The following is a 15418-nucleotide window of genomic DNA, read 5'->3' on the forward strand; positions in this document are numbered from 1 at the left end:
AAGATCCTGTCATCTTCAGAAAATCCAACTTAAACATTCACAGGGAAAATCTGTGCTTTCAAAGCTTATAGAGTTCTTCTTTGCTCACTGACCTTGCGTGTTATTTCAGATACTGTTTCTCTTTGCACCTCTAATATCATTGTGGTCTTGCAGAGTTAGTGCGGGTTTGTACGGGTCCTCACCTGTTCTGGGTCACTGTAGTATTTTAATCCCCAAAAGCATCTTTGAGATGCATTGGGTTGTTGAACAGGAGCTGGGTACGTTTTCCTCTTCCATGTATGGGATCTCCACATGCTAACACAACTTTAAAAAAACAAATTGAGGGACTGAAAGGTCAAAGAGAAGTTAGAATCAGTGTGAGATTAAAGTGGACAGTTTTTCTAGGTGATGATAATTTTGCTGTGTAAAGCAATTTATCTCCTGTCTCCCTGTGCGCACACGTATCAGGAAGGAAGAACCAACCAAGAAGTAGCTAAATATTGGTGCTTATTGCATATGGTCTATAAAGCTATAAGATCTTTGTGCTTGTTGTGTAGTATACAAACAGCTACGTCATACATTTTTTTGTGTGTGTTTTTTTTTTAATGAAGGTCTGAGCACTTCCGATCTCCCAGCAAGCAGCCCTCCTCTTCCTCCTGGTTACTCTGCTTGGAACTTGACCTGGGTCATGAGAGATACATCCCCTTTCTTCTCCCATAGAGGACGACACAGTGAGTAGCATTTATATGTTATCCTCAAGAGGTTGTAACTAACTGCCTAAGGATATTGGTATATTACTGGAGCAAAACAACATAAGTCAAATGATTCATGATAAAATATCCATACTGTCAGCCCCTGAGGGCACTAATAAGCCTTACTGCCCCTTACCAGCCACCCAGGCTGGGCCCAAGAGCCCCATGGGCCCAGGAGCCCCATTTCAGCCCAGCCTAGGGTCAGGCTAATGTCCCGACCTGATAGCCCATCACCATCTCCGTGGAGGTGCCTGGTGACCTTGGCTGGCCCGGCCTGCCCTGCTCCCTCAAAAACAAGGTTCTAGACTGTAATATTAGGGTGCTGCGTTGGAATCCAGTGATATTATAAAGAGAAGAGCTGTGTACCAAACTTATTTTTTCTTGCCATCTCCTTTGGTAACTCCCATCCCTTCCAAAATCTGAGAATCTGTTTTCATTTGTTCTCTGGTATGACCTATTTACTGACAAACCATAGCCATTCCACTGTGAAATACTGTGGTCGTAGTTAGGACCAGACTGCATAAGGCAATATCTAATATGCAATCCAGAAAGTGACTGAAGTAGAATATATCTACTATATATCTACTACCAGTCTCTATGAGGGGAGATAAGGTGCTGAGAGGCTAATAAGATTTACTCACCCCAAGCCTGTAATTATCTGCTTGAGGGAAAAGTTTGACCTACCTGTATGGAGTCCCATATTTCTTCAAATTTATGTTGTAGCCTTTTATGTGTGCAATATATATTCTTTCCACTGGCATACAATATCTGCTCCTAGCTGTTGTATCTGCTTGAATGATGAGGACACACCAATTTCATTTTGGAAGGGACAGTAGTACAATCTTTTTTCCCTCACTTGGCTTTCTCAGAAGTTGCAAGGATGATTTTTAATTTATCCTTTATTACTTCTTCCTAAACTCTTTCAGTTTCTCAGTAATACCATTCTAAGGGAAGGCTTTGTTCGTAAAACCTAAAAGCATTGATTCCATCTGACAGCATCACATGGAGATAAATGTACTGCATCTAAGCAGAAATGATTTATTATGATTTTAGCTGGTTGCACAAGACCAAATTCTACCATATTCCAACCATCTGTTTTGCAAGGAAAGGCAGCAATTTGATGAGGTGTTACACAAAATACAGTCTTCACTCAGGACAAGTCTAAACTGTTTTCTCCCTCAGGAGGTGTAATTCAGGACATGAACCTTGAAGCTAGTGGGGAATCTTGAAGAGGGGCAGGAGTTGTTTGATTTTTCCTAGCTTTGCACCTTAAGTTTTCCAAAAGTTGGCAGAACCTCCTCTAAATTAAAGAGGTAGCAGTGGCCCTCCAAGTCACGCATTTCAGACTAGAGCACCCCATAGCAGCACTATGCGGACATACTTCCTGCCACTTCAGATAGGCTGCGTGCAGAGGACTGGTGTGGGTACGTGGAGTAGAGACTGTAAGTATAGCCCAAACCTAAGAGGGTAATTCTTAAAACTTCTCTCTATTCCTCTGCATACCTGCAGCTTTTAGGCACCTGAATGTTTATTAGTAAACTTCCCAGCTATCTAGATTTCTGTCCAGAACTGCTATGAGCATGACAGGGATGGACAGTGCCTTTCAGCAGCTGATCATTGGCTCTGGATCTGAGCAGCTCTGTGAAGGTCACACAGGGATTCAGCAGAGCAAGGCAGAAGACAAAGTTAGACCATCGAAGTTCTAAGCAAGTAACCTTGTCCCAGGACCACCCCTGCCTTCTGATTAAGTGGTTAATCCAAAATCACACAATAAATCATTAGCAGAAATAAAACCCAGCCATCCTTTACTACTAGAGTGTTTTCCTCTTCTGTCAGAAGCTTTCCTCACTGCTCCCAGCGTGATTAAGATTACAGAGTGCTCTATAAAACTTCTATCAAAACTTTGTTTGCCTAATCATCTGATGGGACCCATCTAATTAACTGGCTGACATTGCTGGAGTGGGGCAATATTAGTTGTCTTAATTACTTTTTTCCCATGTTCCGCTGTTGAAGAAATCTCTTTGATTGAAAAGCTGAGTATATTGAAATGTAGGGTCCCTCTTCCTCTGCCAAACTAAGTTCCCTGCTCCTGTGCTCAGAATTAAAAATTCTGATGGACTGCCTCTAGTAGTTCTGGCAGGAACAGTGCTTGATGATATCTTTGAAACTATATGCAGCAATCCCAAAAGGTAATCACTGGCACAACAGGATACTTGAGAGTGATGCATTCACAAGACTTTTTTCTATCTTGTCTAGAGGTTTCTAGATTTGTTTCTATCCAAGCATTGATTAATCATCTACCATCTGAGAGATGCAAAATCCACCTGCCTTTCAGAAAATAAAGACTTAAAAAACTACATGAAGTCAAAATTATCTGGGAATTCAGCCTGCAGAGCAGGAGTCGTCTTTAAATTTCCATATTTTTTGTGTTTTCTTTTGTTCTCTTTGAAGTACACTCAGACTATTTCATGTGGCTAGAACAAACTTTTAATGCATTCTGCATATGTGGACTTACAGTAGCGTATTAATCTCCCATTTGCAGCACTGATGGAACTCTGTCCTGAGGCTTACATGATTAACGGCACCCAGTCACATATTTCATTTCTTGTCCTGGTTGGTTGAATATTAATTTTCTCTTCTGTATAGGTATTGTATAAGAAATCAATTGTCCACTGCATAAAACACATTAAGCTTCTGTAACAGGGGTTCCAGACGATGGGTGCCCCTTAAGGCCTCGAAGTCTTCATGCAGTTAATACACCCCTCTCTGCCCCATCCTCTACATCCCCCCGGGTCAGCCAACAACACTGAAGATGGAGCACGATCCTGGCAGGGTACGGTGGCAACTGCAGAAAGTGCTGCCGATTGGAAAAAAATCAAATGCAGTTCAGCCCATCTAAATGCTGTTTTGAAAGAAGTACATGTTTCATGAGAATAACAGGCATAAGGGTTGCCATGTTGGACCATTTGGGAAACAGGAGATGGCTTTTGCTTTTTAACTCTTCTTATGCTGCCGTGCTGTCTGTGTGTCTCTTTGCCAGATCCCCCAGTACCAGCTGAACTCCTTGGCTGTTCTGAACCAGCTTTGTGCAAAATACAGAAGTACCTCTCTCAGGCTGTGTCAGACTTCTGCAGTATAGTTTACGGAATTTCTTTGCCCCCCTGAAGTTTAGGAAATAGTGGTGTTTTGGATTCCAAAGTTAACTGGGACTAAAACTCAGGGGGAAATAGCAGATTCGGCTACCAAATGACTAGTGTGCTTAAAAATGTCTACAAAAGGTGAGTTCAGAAGAGGAGGAGCACATACCTTCAAGGGTGCATAATTATTCACAGCTTTGATTTAATAGGTACTAAAAGCATAATCTAAAGGATGGCCTCTATTAACAACTTATTAATAATTTCACTCAGCTCTATGTCTTCAGAAAACTAATTTGACAGGGTTGTTGGTTGGGGTTTTTTTTATACTTTCTAATGGAATGTCATCTGTGATGAGTTCCTGATTTCCTCAATTGGGTTTGCTAAAAAAAAAAAAAAAAATGTGTTGGACTAATTTTACTGTGGAATAATTTGGGGTCATTCTTGCTGCGTATTTGATGTTCAGTGGCATGGCAGTTGCTCGGCGAGGTGTCAGATTATTAATTTTTTTCTCTGGTAGGTCATGTGCAACTTGCTGAATTCAAGTACTCATGTGCGTGTATTCAAAATACCATTTCATTCATGTGAGTTGGATACCAGATAGATACTGCTGACACAAAACTCAATGAGTCTGAACGTCAAATGAAAGGGAAGATGGAGAGAAACAGGGCACCAGCCAGATGAGTTCGTGTTACAGTTAGGTTCCCATGACTACTTGTTCTATAAATCTACAACAAATCAGACTAATACTGACATCTTCAGAATGATAAAGCTATCATGATACTTGGCTCAGCATGGCACAGTGAGATGCATGGATATGAACTAATTGTTACAACAAGTTCCTGTTTGGAAGGTGAGTTAAAGTCAGGAGAGAAATGAGGAGGATAATACTTTGTCCCAGAGGAAAAATGAATCAATGCTTTCTTAGTAAAGATATTGCAAAAGTGATGTACTACCTTAATTCAAACACATCCTTTTTGCAATCTTAGAAGTACTCTTCTAAGTTTGGAAACAGTGTTAACATAGTTTTGGAAATAGTGTTATGAATATAATAGGGCAAGACTTCAATTAACAGCAGTTATGCACACCAGAATTGCTCCATATAAAATACCAAGTGCTGTGACCCATTATACATATGCAAGAATTCTTGTTTAACAGTTAGATGGTATTTTTGCCATGTGCAGTGGTGCTGAAATCCAAGGGGAGGAAAATCACAGGAAAAGCAGCATCTGCCTAGCTAAACTGAAGGCTGTGCTAAGCAAGAAAGAAGAAAAAATCTTATTAGAGAGAAATTTTTACTTTCTTTCAAGTTATTCTTTTCCTTTCATCACCCTCTTTCATTTGCAGATAATACGCCGATGACAGCTCAACATTTTTTCAATAATAAAATAACATACACTAAGACAACAAATGTCTTTTCTCCCTGTCTCTCAAGTATTCATTTTCTCTAGAGATCTCTCAAACTTCATGTAAGAGGTCCCTTGTATGAATTGTCAAAATATGACAGTTCATCCAACCACTGTTTTGTGCCAACTGGAGCATGTTTTCTAACAATCACTGTTAGTCAGTACTTCAGTCTTTTGGCCAGAACTAGCATTAGAAATGCACTTTCATTTATTGCTTTTGCTGCATGCATGGGAGACTTGGTGGACAAATATTTCTTGCATGGAGGATGAGCTCTGTCACTTCTTAAAGCAGGAGGAGTGAAAATGAGAGCTACTGCTGGTTTTCTCCCAACACCCCCTCCTCACGCCTCTCTCTAGCTGTCTTGAAAGACTCTGCCTATAATTGATTGATAAAGGAGTCCTGACCCTCTTCTTTGTAGCTTGATTTCCACCGAACAAAGCAGCTGTCAAAGATTTTGGTGATTCAGTCCCTGGTGTGCACTGAGGATCTGGGTGGATATAAAGTATATGATGTCATTTTAAAGATTCTCTTAACAAATAAATGAATGGTTGCATTATTGCCATTTTCTCTAAGCAGTGGCCCATCCAGCTGTGGCTCACTCCCCAGAAGATTAATTTAAACACTTCTGGCATGAGGAGAGCCCTGGGGTCCCCAGGGAGGCAAGCAGTTCGCCCTGCGCTTGACACCAAGGCCAGAGCACTCTTCCCGGGGGCGATTCCCTCTTCTACAGAGCAGGTGAAATCATGCCTCCTGTGGGGTACTGCTCCTCTAAAACATTTTTTCTTCAGAACGCAATCTAACTTTAATAGCCCCTCCCGAGGGAAACCCGAGCATTTCTCTTTCAAGGCGGGCATCAAAGGGATGAGCAGCGCTGGCGCAGCCAGCTCTGACCCTGCCTGGCAGGTAGCGGGTCCCTGCGATACTGCCCCGCCTCAGGACTCCGGGAAGAAAGCAACCGTGTTGAAATCTTCCTTGCACGCAGTGAGCTTTGATGAACCCTCGGAGGCGTGCACCTGTGAGGGCCGGCCTGCCACCTCCAGGTCCCCTTCTGTGCTGCCAGCGGCGTGGGCCTGGCCTCCTGCTGGCCAGCTATGCGGGGACGGGGTGCGACCCCAGCCCCACTGGTGAGCTGGAGGTGGAGGGGCTGGGAAGCTTCTACGGAGCAAGGAGGTAGGAAGAGGCCCTGAGCTGCAGCAGAGAAAGGACAGGGCACTGCCTTGAAGGGGGTGGGGGGCTCTTAGGCAAACGTAGGAAGACCCCAGGGCTCTGCCTTCACCGAGCCCTGCTGGGCACCTCCTGTCCTCCTCCATACCCCGATTGGCCGAAAGGACGCATCCCCGTCCCCGAGGTGAGGGCCTGGCTGCCTCACCCCGCTCTGGAGTTTGGCCGGGGCTCTGTACCTGGCTCGGCCTGTAAGGTCACAAAATGGCCGCTGGGGTGGCGTGTGGGTGAGGTGGGCTGGGCGTCATGCAGGGGAGAGAGCAGGGAGAGGCTCATTGCGACTGAACATCAGCGCCGTGAGGGAACAGCAGCATTCCTATCAGTAAACCCAAGGTTGGGGGAGCGTACATGAAGACCTGCTGGTGTGGAGGAAGGATGCAGAGCGATAAGCTAACTTGCGCTAAGTAGCTTTAAATTAAACGGACGTCCTTGATGAACACAGGCTCATCAGGCGTCTGATGAACACAGGCGTCTCAGGTCAGGGAGAGGGGTTGGTGTGCTGCCCAGCTGCCCAGCTGCTCTCCTCACCGCTTCACTTGCAAGTGACTGGGGCGCATCACGCGGGATGGACCCCAAAGCCATGCTGTACAGAGCGATGCCGTGGGGCTCCTCGAGTGCCTCCCTAGTTCCTCACCTCCCCTGTCATGCCATGCTGCTCCTCTCATGTTTGTCAGCTCCTGGAGCGGCAGCCCAAAGATCAGGCAGTTACTGTGGGTGCAGGCTTCCTAGAGGTAGCAAGGCCTGGGGTGCCCGGCAGGGATACACATGTCATACTATCCCTTAAAATGTGCCAGTTTGCCCTTTCTCAATGCTGAGCAATGGAAGGAAGTAGGTGAAAATGTCTCTTCAGGCTTGCTTTCTCGGCAGGAACAAGGCAGTTAAACCCTGCAGTTGTTTTTCCTCTTTAATTTGCATGACTGCTGACACCTTTTCCCTTTCCCCTTGTGTTTTTTTCCATGCCCTACCATCCTGTGGTGGATTCGCTCATTTTAAATTGCTGCTGTACCTCTAGTTGCACAGTGGAAAGGTGGCACTAGGGATCCATTTGCAAAGTTTCACCCCTTCTTTGTGCCAGTGGAGCAATGCTCGCTTCCAAGGGCCTGGACTGTGTTTGGTGTCCTCCTGGGTGTTCACTAGGCTGGTGAGCTGACAGCCAGAGAGCACAGAGTCTCCTAGTTATGCTCCATTTTCAGGGAGAAGTACTTATCGCTGCAGGCTTCCTTGTATCACCCCACACGTGTACCCCCGTATTGGTGGATAGAAATTCAGAAGGGCCTGATGGGGCAACCAGAACCCTTAGACTGAATGCCCTGTGCTCTTTTCTATCTAGAGGGAATACGGAAGGCTTTAGGAACTGGCTCTGTCCCTAGGATTAATAACTGGAAAATCAATTTGTCATTTCCCTGTCATAAATTAAAAGCTTATAGGCCTTATAACACGAGTATAATAGAGGTTAGTGGGTATTGATGGAGGTCTCAAAGCTCACTCAGCAGAGCACACCTCTACTGTGCAATTTAAATTATGTCTCCTCCACAAAGAATATCTGTCAATATTTGTATAAAAAAAGACATCCTGCGCAAGAATATTTTATCTGTTTCTACACTGCTGCTGCAACTGTTGCCGCTGACGAGGTGTGTTCTTGAGGGAGGTTGTGGTCCCATTTTGATCCGTGTAAGTGACCTCTACATTGTGCATTTGTGTCTGTAGATGTAGTACAAATTAGTCATGTTTAAGCTGATGAGATGCCAGTTACGATGTACATCTCTAAGCTGGTCCTTCTGAGAACAGAGAACTTCTACCCACCCCCTTGTCTATTGTAATGAGATGAGAAAGCACCCACACCTTTTCAAAGGGGTGACCAGCTGAGAGTAATGAAGGAGGAGTGATTTGTAAGAGTCAGCAGACCAGGAGTGAAAAGGACCCTTTTAAGTCAGACACGTGTAGAACTAGAAAGGAGCAGTCTAAGAGGAAATTACTTCCTGGTAACATTTTTGTGGTTGCAAGGAGTTGTGGCTTAAAACAAATAAACTAAGTCTGTTGTTGGGCAGCTGAGGAAAGGATAATCAGAATAGTTTATTAACAAGAACAGGCATTTTATATCTCTCTTTAAATTAGATTATTTTTGTTCTAAATAAGGCGTGTTTCTGTGATGTGTGGTTACACAAATGATCTAAGATGATCCAAAGAGCAAATGATCCATACTCCGATCTGCAGCAATGTAAAAGGATATTTCCTGCAGATTACTGTGTTTTGGCATATTATTTACACTACTGTTTTAAGTAATTTGTTTATTAGAAAACTCTAATCAGTTTAATTGAAACAGATGTAGTTGCCAGATATTTTAGTTGTTTGTGCACAAATTATTGCTGTTAGGTATGAATTGAGGTACTCGCAAGACTCTAACGTCATCAGACACGCACACAGATTCCACTGTCTTTTCAATCAGACAGTAGCTTAATTTACTTTTCATTCTATGGTTGGTATCCTGTATCTTCTTACATACCAGAAACTGAAATGATTGATGTCTACAGCCTTTCTTAAATAGGTGCTTACCATAATTTAATTATAAGCATCACTTTTGTTTCCTCTTTAAAGGTGTAATGATGATGAAATAGACTTCTAATAAATCAGCTGTTCTGTCTCACTAGTGTCCAGTGGTTGCAGATGCAAAAGATTGTTGGACAAGGGGTTAGGGGTTTTTTTGCAATATATTTAAAATGTGTCTTTGCAATTTGCTGCAACTTAAATTCCTATAGAGCCTTTAGGATCCATAATGTCAATATAGCTGTAGCATAAATGCATATACTGGATATAAATCTTTGTGACATCTTTTTAAAAAAAACCCACCAAAAATCACAAAAAAAACCACTTTACTGACTAGGCACACTATTCAACTCCTAAAGCTCTGTATCTAGTCAATTTATATTGGTAGTACGTTTAAAAAAAAGATCACTAAAAGTTGTGTTAGATTTAATTACCTTTCCTGCAGTGTTTGCTGTTTTTCAGAAAAGGGGTGGAATGGCTTTTATTCAGCTTCCAAAGGCACATGGCTGCTTCCTTATGTGCTTAGCTGGGCAAGAAATAAAGAAACTTGGTGTCGCATTTAAACATGTTAAGACAAAAGTAAAAAAGGAAGGAGAAAGACCTTTTTTTTATGCAGAGGCATAAAAAATGGCAGGTGATTTGTGGCAGCAATTCAAATGTTGTGAAGGTTCTGTATTTGCAAATGTGGTTTATATGGTCTTGTAGCAGCTACCACATCAAGAGCGGCTTATCAGTGAAAAAAATGTATGTGTTGTATATAATGCTTTTTTTATAAAGTATAATACATTGTCAATAGTGAAGGACATTGTGAAAGAAGGAAAGCCTGAGGGTAGGCAGTTAACGTTAGGCTTGGAAGACTAGATGCTGTTTGCATAGACTTTGCTGTGTTGCATCAGATAGCATTTCTTTGTCATCATTTCTTTGTACTGAATAGGATAATAGCACTGAAATTTGTGTCTGATACAAGATTAATTTAAATAAGAGCCTATGAAGAGTGCAGATATTCTGGTGATGGTGGGGGACTATCAAGTTCTGTAAAAGATGCAAGTATGTTTTCATTAAATCACAGACGCTCTCAGATGTATGAGCCAAGTAGTCTCCTCCTCTTTCAAAGAATAACCTGTTGTAAAGGCCATTCAGCCTGACCCCAACAGGCATGTTAGACCATGTCCACTTCTCTGTAGGCTATTCATTGCAAGGGAAGGAAATGGTATAGCTACTTGCCTTTTTTCCTTCACTTTCCCCCCTTCAGGCAGAGGCTTTAGTTGTCTGCAGGGGTCATAACACTAAAGTTGACGACTGGTATTTAATCACATACTCCAATTAAGTTGTCCCAGTTGTAGGTCAGAGGCCTGCTGTGTTAAGGGCTCCACAACCAATTGATAGCTCTCTTTTGAGGAGGAGGTTCTGGAAAGTGAGACCGAACGGGGGAGCTGAGCTGGCTATTGAGTGCTTGTAGGCACCGTAATCAGAGTGTCAGGGGGCGAGGACTGGAGGAGGAAAACGAGAGCGCTTTGTGGATATCCATGAAGGGCTTCTCTGCTTGGGGGCAAAAGGGTAAGAGAGCACAAAGGCTTCTGTTCCCAGCAGCTGGATGGGAGAGGAGTGGAAGCAAGCAGTGACTGCTGGAAAGCTCATGAAAATATGAGAGACTGACGGGGAAGAGAAGCCCACAAAGAATGAAGTAGTTGATATGAAATGATTGCTCTTGTCATGTGTTGTCCTTGGCCTGAGCTTTCCCTTACATTGTTGTGTGGGTTCAGTCAAAAAAGTCCTTGCATAAGCTGTGTTTCTTCCCCCTCCTCCCCTTTCTTTGACAGTGCCTTGAAGCACATGCTACTCAAGGTGTTCCCCGTAACTAAACTACGCAGTAATGATGATATATCTTCTGTAAGATGCAGTTGAGTGTTTGGTTGCTCTTTTGTCCATTTGAGCTTTGATACAAAGTTTAATAGGCTCTTAACACTTTATAGGGTTAAATAATGTTGGGTTTGGTTTTCTTTTTTTTAAAGAACATCTAAGGGACTAGAGATAAGTGGTCTGAGGTTTGGGTATGATATTGCAGTAGTAAACTGTATAGCATGAATATATCCACTGTTCCCTGCTGCCTAAACTGAAGTGTGCTTCATGTATCATGAAATTTATATTGATAACATAGAGGCCTGAAGACGGTAGCGACTTGTGCATTCAAATTTAAGGAAATATGTATAAACCTTGTTACTGCTGCTTGTTGTGCATATGGATTCCTTACATCATATGGTTTCCATGGTGTTGTGAAGCATTCCAAATGCTGAGTGAATGATGAAGCACCTGATTAAGAAAATCAAATATAAACTGGAAAAATAGGCTCTGCTCCTTCCAGCTTGCTGTTAAAAAGGCAAATTAGCTGGGAAAAGTATAGTGAGAGGGCAACAGTATTAACCTTCAGATTAGAAAATGTTATATCACCAGGAGAATAGGATGAACTACATAAATCTGTGCACACTGACAAGAAATGAGATGTTTAATAGAGAATGTAATTGAAGTTTAAAAAAAAATTAATTTGACTAATGTCAATTCAGATTATTTGTTTCACTTGCATAGCTATGGCAGGACAGTAGACAATGTAGAAAACTCCAAAGAAGAGCTGGATTTTTTTGTTGGGCTTTTTCAAATGGATCTAGCCTTTTTAGAAACATTGAGTTAGTTCAGAAATAGTTTCTTTCTGTTACTGCATACTGTGTTGAGTGATGACTGTGGTGACAAAAGCAAATGTATACGAGGCATTCCAGAAAATTTAGCAATCTTGATGATTAAAAGTAAAATCCGTGCAGGTTATTACTGCATGTTGTGTTAAGCAACTTGAATTATGGTGTGATAGTAAATTGGACACTGGGAAGTGAATCATAGTTGCACCAGCAGGGTAATTGGTTACTGAAAGAGAAACATGTCAAAAAGAAATGTCTGTGCTGGAGGCAGATGCTGGCTATACTGCCTAGAGGCTAAAGTTTTGCAGCAGCAGATCAAGCTTCTGCTGCTTCTGCTGCCTCAGTAAAGCGTTTCAAACCCAGGGGGTCAGAAGGTTGCTTCGCAGGGTACTGTCCCTATAGCTACCAGCATGTCCCATATGCCCAGGGTATATGACTCACTTTGCAGAGTCCTGTGCTCACTGAGATGGAACATGACTATGAAGCATGTTAGTAGTCTTTACGCTATAATGGTCCTGGTTGAATTTGCACCAGCATCCCAGAAGAGATGGGCTTTCTGTCCCATTTTATTAATTGACTAAGCTATTTCCCTTTCAGTTTAGATGATGCCTTTCACCGCTTTAGCCTGTGCTGCCCTTTTATCTGTCCTGAAGGGGAATTACTGGCTCTTGGGCCTTCCTCTTGATTTGCTGCTACCTCCATAATGAACCTCTCTGTGCAGTCCATTTCGGACACATTTTTGCCTGTCTGTTTGTGGATGTCCTTCTTATCTTTGTACCTCATTATGGAAAAAAGCAAGCCCTAACTTACTAAAGTATAAAATGAGTGTGTATACACACCTTCCAGCACAGAGGAAGCTGGATTTAATTAACCTGGTATGCTCTATATCTGCTTTCTTTTTCCAGTGTTTGACTGCAATTTTGAATCTCCTTGTGAGCTGGAATATTCCTTTACCTCAAAAGATCAGGAAACCCACAATGCCTGGCTCAGACTGAGTGCAGAGGAGATCTCACAGCTAAACATCCCAGATGGGCCAGAGAGAGATCACTCTGAGAATACACCTAAAGGTAAGATGAATACAACTATGTAATGCCTTCAGTGTAGTGGTTAGTTTTAAAAACAAAACACCCTCGCTCCTACCCCCCAAAAAATCCCTAACAAAAAAACCCAAAACCCCACCCAAACAAACATGTCCTCCTAAAATACTTAAGACAGCTATAATCCTTTTACTGAAGCAGACAATGAATGCAAACGGTGACAAACAAAAGGAGTCATTCTGCACATGAAAGATCTGGTTTTGTCTAAAGGCAATCTGCATCATATATATGGGAAGCAAAATATCAAATACAGTATTCTGTAAAATCTGAATCAGGCTGACCCATGCCATGGACGGTATTTGGATGAGAATAGTACTATGGTGCCTATGTTTAAGGTCATTCAGTATTTAGAAGAGATGAATAAAATAGAGTCTGGTTTTACCTCTGCTCTAGGTCCTGTTTACTGCTTGCTTATTTGCAGACCATATTAGGCAATATCCTTGTGTCCAGGGCTTAGGTTTTCTGTTTGGTAAGAAAACAAAAGATGGGGTTTGCCCTTAATATAAGAAAAAAATTCCTGTTTCTGAAGAGAGCTTGGAAGCCTGAAAAGAGGGGAGTGCAACAGACTTTTCTCCTTCCTTGGAAGAAAATTTGGTTTGTTGGAATTATTTTTCCTGCTCATGATCATATCTGTGAACAGCAGCATATTTCATTAAGATTATAAGTTCTAAAAAGATTTTTAGATGTATTTGTGCTCTTCTAATCCTGGGAAAGCAGTAAAATTCTTAACATCCTTCCTGCTGTTACTGACACCTGCTTGAAACCTCTCTCTGTAAGGGTCGGGTGGCGTTGATGAGAATGGAGCTACAAAATGGAAACGGGGGAGTTAGGGCTACAAGCTTTATCCAGGCAAGAAGAATATACAACAAAGAGGTATAGGGAAGGACAACAAAGGTTATCAGGAATATGGAACAGTTTCCGTACTAGGAAAAACTAAACAGACAAAGATTCTTTATTCTGTCTGTGATGGTAGGACTTAGAGGTCTGTAAAAATGCACATTGAAGAGCAGTGGGAAGCAGCTGTGAAGTTAGTGGGTGCCGGGTATAGAACAATCAAGAGGGGATATCTTTCATGCAGTACCTGAATAAACTGTGGTAATAAGATGCATGAATTAATGTTATGGAGGCCAGAAGTATAAGTTTAAAGAAAGATCAAATGAATTCTTGCAGAATACATTAATCACTGGTTATTTAATTCAATAGTCTGTTTACAGTCCCTGACTCAAGAAGCCTCTGTAACAGAAAACTGCAAGTGAAAGGATCCTTTTCTTAGTAGCCAGCATCAGAGATGGCATTTGACTTAGCAGACCTGCAGTCTGACTGCTTATAACAGTTCTTGTGTTCAGGCAAATACTGAGGAAAAGTTTCAGTGCCACTTTTGTTCATATTCTTTAATTCTGTTTTCTCATCCATATCAATAGTATAGTACTTTTTCCCAGATAGCCATTATAAATTAACTTTTAAGGCTCATTGCTTGACCACTGATTCATAAGCATACCGAGTCATTTTGGTGGGATCTGTGTCCTGTGTAAAGCAGATGGACTACATTTGTGATGCATGCAAATATCTTCTAATTTTCACATCAAAGAACATAGATGCACATACTAAATTTCTTGCTACAAAGATACAGTTAAGTGAAAGTTTGAGGTAAATCAGAATGTCTGCTACTGAGAAGGTGTTTTTCTTAAATTCTCGTGCAAGCTGGCTGCTGATGAAATTTAGGAATTAAAACCTGCTTGTTTTGAATTGAGAAGAGTAGCTGTCACTTTGCTGCAGTGGGAAAAAAAATGGGGAAAACCTGTGAGGACGTAAATGTATTGTTCCAGGTGAAGGGCCTGGCCCAGTTGCTGTGATGCTGCATATTGTCAATGTATGTTTCTTTTGGATTCTTTTTGGTAAAGTTATACCTTTGTCTGTGTTCAGTCATTTTTATATGTCTGTCAAAGCAGAAGGGGAAACTGTTGGCTGGCCCTGTAGCCCAAAAACGAGGGTAGTATTGGTTGATGATTACCAATTGCCTACTGGGATAAAATTCCATTTCTATGTCCAAAGTTTTGGGCATTTTTTTCTTCATCTGGAATATAGGGAATTTACGCTGAAGCTTGTGTTCTGCTGTTTTCTCCCATTCTGAGGGGCAAGTACCCAGTGTCACATTGATTGAATGGATTTAGATTTGTGGGGCGGCAGGGTGGGTTGTTTGGGGTGTTTTCTTTGCTTGTTTGCTGTTGGGTTGTTTTTTTTTTTTTTTCAATTATGAGGCTTGTAGGACATAGTCAGTGGTAATTTTCTCTTGAGCCCCTCATTAGACCTGTAGGTCTGCAACTCATAGATGACTAACTCTTGTGCATATAAAGACTCATTTGAAGATCAACACTTGGAGCTAGCATCTCTCTATTTTAAATCACTTTAATTACAGCTGCTTGGCACAGATAGTTGTGTGGTCTGTTTCAATCTGAAATAATTAAGCACAGTAATTCCAACCCCCACTGTTTCCTGCAAATTGTACTTCCAATTATCTCAATCTCATTTCATCTCCTTTGCAGACAGTAATGCACAGAGATAAACAGATAGCATAACTAGATTTTGGGATGGTTTAG

The 15418-nt window shown here is 41.9% G+C and overlaps 1 protein-coding gene across 1 annotated transcript in view; it reads left to right on the forward strand.

Moving 5' to 3' along the window:
* ALK (ALK receptor tyrosine kinase) overlaps positions 1-15418 on the forward strand; it is a 328254-nt gene that overhangs the window by 83672 nt on the left and 229164 nt on the right. Inside the window, exons 2-3 of the mRNA XM_076334726.1 lie at positions 591-710; positions 12630-12791. Of these exons, the coding sequence (XP_076190841.1) occupies positions 591-710; positions 12630-12791 (282 nt within the window). The remainder of the gene's footprint in view (positions 1-590; positions 711-12629; positions 12792-15418) is intronic.

The sequence above is a fragment of the Aptenodytes patagonicus genome, chromosome 3 (genome assembly GCF_965638725.1).
Source record: "Aptenodytes patagonicus chromosome 3, bAptPat1.pri.cur, whole genome shotgun sequence".
Lineage (NCBI taxonomy): Eukaryota > Metazoa > Chordata > Aves > Sphenisciformes > Spheniscidae > Aptenodytes > Aptenodytes patagonicus.